This window comes from Bison bison, unplaced genomic scaffold, assembly GCF_000754665.1.
Source record: "Bison bison bison isolate TAMUID 2011002044 unplaced genomic scaffold, Bison_UMD1.0 scf7180017864072, whole genome shotgun sequence".
Classification (NCBI taxonomy): Eukaryota; Metazoa; Chordata; class Mammalia; order Artiodactyla; family Bovidae; genus Bison; species Bison bison.
Genome location: NW_011494644.1, coordinates 4,942,870 through 4,950,015, shown reverse-complemented (window position 1 = coordinate 4,950,015; position 7,146 = coordinate 4,942,870). Strand labels below are relative to the sequence as shown.

Sequence of the window (7,146 nt, the reverse complement as noted above, 5' to 3'; positions counted from 1 at the left end):
TGGAGAATCCCAGGGACGAGGGAGCCTGGTGGGCTGCCGTCTATGGGGTCACACAGAGTCGGACACGACTGAAGTGACTTAGCAGCATATTTCAAAACAGGTTAGCCCTCAAAAGCCCATACTCTTTCCCCAAAGCAGTCTTGCCAGAGCCTTGCTTATTTCTATTAAGACTGGGGAACTTTAAGACTGAACATGTCTAGTTTAACCCAAACAATCACCCTGGAAGAAAGTGAGAAAGTTGCCAAGGGTTCCAGAATGTACAGGTTTATTTAGCTGGTTTCAGAGAATTCTACCAAATCTTCAAAAACAGTAACCACAATGCTATTTAAACTGTTCCAGAGCATTAGAAGGAATTCAGAAATTATTTTTTACAAAATCAGCAGAACATGAGAAAGATAACATCTTCCAAATGAAAGATTAGATCAGACCATCATTTATGAGTAATATTAATGTTAATATTTTTATTTAGTTATTATAAATACAATCTAGTGATACAAAGAAGACTATCCTACATAAGCACAGAGATATGTGAGTGAATATGTATTAGAAAAGTACCATTGATTTAATAAGACAACAGAGAAAAAACCACAGAGGCTGAAAACAAAGGTGACAGAATTCAACACTGACCCCTGACTTTTTTAACAGGATTTTTGAAAAATATTCTATCTCTAGCCAAACATCCATCTCAGGCCCAAAGGCAGAATCATATTTTTCATTAAAGTAAAAACCAAAGGTTTCCACCATTTTTTAAAACATTTTCTGGAAGTAACTACAAATTCACTCGGACCAAAAAAAAAGGCTAAAAACAAGAAGTAGCAAAACCATTTGCAGATGTTATAACTGTCTTTTTTAAAAACCCCAAGAGAATCAATGGAGGAAACTACTGGAAACACTAAAATAATCCAATAAGGTAAATAGTTACAAAACTGGTACAAACACAAACACACACAAAAAGCTGCTTTTCTTGTGTTACGCAGAGTATCTGGAGGGCCATTTGAGACAACATGGATAAAACCACAGGACATTATGCTACGTGAAATAAACTAGGTACAGAAAAAGAAATACTACATGATCTCACTTATACTTGGAACTGAAACAAGTCAAACTTGTAGAACCAGAGAACAGAATGGTGGCTGTCAGGAGCTGGTGGGTCGGGGAACTCAGATGTTGGTCAAAGGATACAAGCTTTCAGGTGTAAGAGGAACAAATTCAGAGGACCTAGCGTACAACCTGGTGGCTAGAGTTAATAATGCTAAACTGTACACTTCAAATTTGCTACAAGAATACATCTTAAGCATTCTTCAGACACACACACAAAGGTAACTCTGTGAGGTAATGAGTGTGCTAACTGACTGCAGTCATCATTTCACAATGTACGTGTATACCAAATCATCATGCTGAACACCTTAAGGACAAAACACTTGTCAATTATACAAAGCCAGGAGGTTTTTATAGTTTAAACAATGAAGAAAAATCCTATTTATAATATCACACACACCATTAGAATAAATCTAACAAAGCTTGGGTAGGATCTCTATGAAGAAAATTTTGTTATGAAAGAACATAACTGAACAAATTAAAAGACATACTATTATCAGCTAGAAGACCTGATACTCCGTAAATTAACCTATAAATATAATATAGGGGAACTAGGCAAGCTAGTGCTAAAGTTGATCTGCTAAATAAATAAGCCAAGAAAAATCTAAGAGGAACTGATTAGGAAAGACTAGTACTGTGATATTAACATGCATGATGCAGTTACAGTAATTAAAATAGTTTGATATTGGCACACATATAGAAGTATAAATTTTAAGAGAATAGAAACCAACATAGGACTTCATGATCAAAGGGCTTCCCAGGTGGCACTGAGGTAAAGCACCTACCTGCCAATAGAGCAGACATAAGAGGCCTGCCAATGCAGCAAACATGAGAGATGTGGGTTCGATCCCTGGGTCAGGAAGATCCCCTGGAGGAGGGCACAGCAACCCACACCAGTATTCCTGCCTGAAGAATCCCACGGACAGAGGAGCATCGTGGGCTACCATCCATAGGTCGCAAAGAGTTGGACACAACTGAAGTGACTTAACACAGAATATACATGATAAAGGTGGCATTTCAAAGCATTAGGGAAAGATTATTATTCAATAAATGGTATTAGGATCACAGAGTAGCTATTTGGAAAACTAACTCTTTAACAAGGAGTTCCACTCCTAGAAATGTATCATCCAGACAACCTTAAACATTATTTCCTTCAGCCTTTTCCCTACATCACCCTCTCAATGAGGTCTTTCCCTGAGCATCCTCTTTAAAATTACAGCACCTAAACCCAACTCCCAATCCCAAGAAGGCCCTTTCTTACCTTTATTATTTTTCTTCGTAACACTTATCACCAACAACATGCTATTTGTTTACCATCTGTCTTCCTCATTAGAACTAAGCTCCATGAAGACAAAAATACTTGCATGTTTTTTGCTCACTTATCTCCAGCATCACTCAGTAAACGCTTTTTAAATGATATTCTGTGGAACAGAAGTATCCCTTCCACCTTCACTGCAAGTTCAGTGCCCAAGAGCATGCTCAATCACACAGTCGTGTCCAGTTCTTTGAGACCCCGTGGACTATATGGTCTGCCGGGCTCCTCTGTCCGTGGAATTTTCCAAGAAAGAATACTGGAGTGGGTTGCCATTTCCTACTCCAAGGGTTCTTCCTGGCCCAGGGACTAATGGGACCTAAAGTGTGATGTACCAGAGAGATTTCTGGAAAAGGTTTCCCTCACTTAAAAAAAAAAAACCTTTGGGAGAAAATGCTTCTTTCTTTCCAAGGCTCGGTCATGCCTACACACGATGCTTGGCGCTGCTTCAGCCATTTTGTAACTGCGGGGGATGTCAACACACGGAAGATGAAGAAATGAAAGCAAGTTCTGAACTTCAATGGGTGCTTTCATCACTGAATTAACCAACCTTGGAATCACTCTTCTAAAATAAACTCTTATTTTTCAGTTGCTCCTTCTGTTTCTTGAAACAGATAACATCCCTATACCTACTTACACATGTGCGCAAGACCTCCCTAAGAACATTCATTTCACCTGTCTTTACAAAGCAAACTGCCAGTATCTGTAAGTACATCAACAGAGGCCTCATCAAGCAAAGTTACCAATGCCCAGCGGTGTACTGGTAAATGTTTACCAATGAGCTAGAAGAAGGGAGAGTCTATTTGTAGAGTTTGCCCGTTTCCATGGTGTAAGTACTCGCATAGAAGTCAACTTCAATAATGGCGAAGTTTAACAACCAGCTCACTAAATTCCTGCCAATGCAACAATCAGCTCTCCTGAGCCCGTAAAACCAGCTCCAGCACACCAACGCTTACACGCAGACAAGGACACAGACACTTACACGTAATTTCCTAGATATATACTTATGTGAAAAAGGGCAACAAAACTATTTATCATGGGCTTGGATTATAGAATCAATTTTTTTCATGTCCAAGCATAGTTGCATAGACTATCTTTAGAAAAATAGTCAAGAAACCTGAACAAGATTGTGAAACTGGAGTGGATGAGAAAATTCATTATATACTCTCTAGGAAGCTGCTTAACACTTTTTTTTTTTTTTTTTACCATGAATTACCTTTTCATAAAAATCACAATTTAAAAAAATTAAACATTACTAAATTTTCAGTTTTGCAATATAAGTTTCCTTTTCTTGATTACATACTTTCCCCCTTTCTGATGTTTGAAACAATTCTAGTGAGAAGTAACCCCTAACCAGAACTGGGTCAGTACACCAAACAAACTGAAAGATGTATCTTGCATTTTTCCCCTAAATTAATCTAAGCAATAAAATTGCTGTTGTTCAACTTTAAGACCAATCAAAAAAACTACACCAGTAATTACTTCATCTACAATTGCTTTTGTTAAAATAAACTGAGTCAAGAATGCAAAATACACTCAGATATCCTTAAACCAGTCCTGTATTCATGAACTCACACAGCAAGATCCCTTTGTACCTCATGAGTCTTCACATGGGGTTACACGGAAATCATTAGGATCTAACTCAGAGAAAAGGAAGCAATAACAGAGTACCACAAGCAGTCTACAAAACTTATAGGTCACTAAAGGTGACCCACAGCAACAAGGCTCTGCATCTCAGGTTTGCTCTATGTCACACACCAGACCCCTTGAATTCAACAGGCAATTCGGCGCATCCACAAGCAAGGAGTCTGTTTTCAGTCCTTTACTAGAGTCTGCCCTCTTGTCCAGTTTAACTTCCTCTCAATTTTTAGTGTCAGAAACACAAGGAAATAGATTTCATGTTTAGACTGACGTTTCTTCCCCTGCTTGTGTGCACCTCCTGCTATGCCAGGAAATAGCATTAAAGTTCCATCGTGTGGTTGCCCAACAGGACACAGGAAGCCCAGACCTGCCAGCTGATGACTAGTGACGGCAATGCAGCGAGATGGAGCCATGGCATACTCACAGAGGGAACAGCACTGAAACAGGTCAGGCCACTGAACTATCAGGATGACATTAACCAGGCTTTTCCCTACCCCACAAACATAGGCGTGGTGTGGCACTCACACGTTCAAGCAGTTTTTTCTTTGCCGTGACAAAATGGCTCAACAAAGGAATGTAAAAATGGACATGCTAGATGGGGGCGGGGGCGGGGGGAAACACATCTATTCTATCTATTCTGTTCCTACCTTCCTATGTCTAAAGAATTCTCCATTTTCCCCACTATCAACAACAGATCCACAAACATTTGGTAAATGTTAAAGACAAGCACTGAATTAGAAGGGACTAAGACCTGATGGGGCAAAAAAATAAGAACAAGAAGAAACAAAGGAGCAAGTGAGTGGCAACACAAATCCACAGTTATAAGCAAACTTGAGCATTATTCCTTAGGATGAAGATTTTTACAGGTATTTGATAACTATGATGCTAGCAAAATATTACTGGACTTCTCAAGAATGCCAACAAGTTCTTAAAGAGTTTTTTGAACCCAAAGTTGAACAAGGCAGTAAAAGAAGAAAAGATTTTCAAATATTAACATGTGTTACTTACATAATAAATACATTTTAATTATTGTACAATAACTTACAAAAATGCAAACAAGGCTTAAAGTCAAAACTTTGAACATGATCTAAAATGCAAATCACATAAGCTAAAGCCAAGTGTGAATTAATGTGACTATGGCCAAAAGTCATAGTAAATATGAGGCAGTATAAAATCTAACCATTTCTTCTGAGATATTCTTCATTCAATATTGTTAAAGAGTAAGACCATGCGACTGAAAAACCAAACGTCAAAGAAATGATACGCATTGGGACACAAATGGTCTTCAAAAGGGAAAATGGATAACAACAGCATTTATCATTTTAGGGACAAGAGATGTAAAATACAAGATAGCTATGACATTCAACAAGTATATTCAGGTAGACTAAAAGGCATCATTTACTGCTTGACTCAGCTCAAAAGGCTATTAACTTAGTGGTGAAGGCTCCATTTAAAAGCATTTTAGGCTTTTAATCTTGAGCAGGCAAATCCAGCTCAGTAATTATTACCACTGCAAAGAGAGTACAAAGAAAGCACTATAAAATCCACATGAAGACAAACATTACCTGAGGCGATATGTTACACGGGTTAACTGTACTTTGTTAAATATCAGGGTATTCTAAGAAATACCAGATCACGTCTAATTGTGATTGCACAGAATCACAAACACCAATGCTGGATAACAGGCCTACTAAGTGGGTGTCCACACTTACCGTTCTCCACATAGGGATGAAAAGGCAAGACCAGAGCAAGGATAACCCTGCCTCTGGTTGGCTCCAAGACACTTCTGATATCTTTTAACAAAGTCAGAGGCTGATCACAGCGGTCCAGCAAATTTAAGCAGCTGATGACATCATACTGGAACCCTGTCTTCTGCCATTCATTTATACCAAGCACTCTGGAAAAATCAGAAAGATATAAAAACCCTTAAAGACATCTTTAGAAATATTTAGATGCCAGAAAAGACTTTAATTTTGTCTTCCAAATCAAAGTAAGTTCAAAATTTTCATTTATAATATATATTTGCAGTAATAAAATGGCCATGCAAAAGTAGACAACCATACTTCTTTAAATTTAGCATTTTATCTATTTCCAAAACATACAAAGTTTCCTTTGTACGAATTAGTATGTTGAATAAGTACGAAGATATAGATGATAAAAATGGTTATGAAACTAGGGCATCAAATTCTTGAACTTCAATTAATGAATGAAGAATTCAACTTTTACATTCACTGGGATGTAATATACACCATATAATCATGTTTTTTATTCCTAGGGTGCCTCCTATTTTAAGAATGGTTAGGGTGATATAAGATAATTTCCATTTACAACCTATGATCTTTTGCGCACATCGCAATGGCACCCCACTCCAGTACTCTTGCCTAGAAAATCCCATGGACGGAGGAGCCTGTTAGGCTGCAATCCATGGGGTTGCTAAGAGTCAGACACAACTGAGTGACTTCACTTTCACTTTTCACCTTCATGCACTGGAGAAGGAAATGGCAACCCACTCCAGTGTTCTTGCCTGGAGAATCCCAGGGACGGGGGGCCTGGTGGGCTGCCGTCTATGGGGTCGGACACGACTGAAGTGACTTAGCATAGCATAGCATAGCATGTTCTAGGAGAGAGATACTATTTCATATTCTAGAATCTTCATATCTAAATAACTGTAGAAAAAACAAAGCACAGGACATCCTGCTAAAACAGTAAGTGAAGACCATGGTTAACACACCTCTCTCAGCGCTCAGTATCTCATGCACACATAGTCACTCTCTCTCCCGCTCCTTCACTCTCTCCCCTCCCTGACTCCTGCGCCCTAAGAACACTTTCTAGTCCTTTACAATGTTTTACTCACAGAGGGTAGGAGTCCTTATATCAAGAGTCTTTGTCACAGTGTTACGGCAATTCTATTAATTACTCACTCCTGCCTGGTTATATTAATCAGAATGTGGTAGGTGAGGCATGTTATGACAGAGACAGGGAGCAAAAGGAAACAAGAAAAAGGACCTTTTAAACAAGTCTTTGATCACACTGAGCAGATATTTTATGACATTTCAGAACATTTTTGCATAGCAGAATAAAAAGAAATACAAACT

At 38.5% G+C, this 7,146-nt stretch overlaps 1 protein-coding gene across 3 annotated transcripts in view; it reads right to left on the bottom strand.

The window, feature by feature from the left end:
- METTL9 (methyltransferase like 9) overlaps positions 1-7,146 on the bottom strand; it is a 50,184-nt gene that overhangs the window by 17,189 nt on the left and 25,849 nt on the right. For all 3 annotated transcript variants that reach the window (XM_010837193.1, XM_010837191.1, XM_010837192.1), the window contains exon 4: positions 5,764-5,948. In XM_010837193.1, coding sequence (XP_010835495.1) covers positions 5,764-5,948 — 185 coding nt within the window. The remainder of the gene's footprint in view (positions 1-5,763; positions 5,949-7,146) is intronic.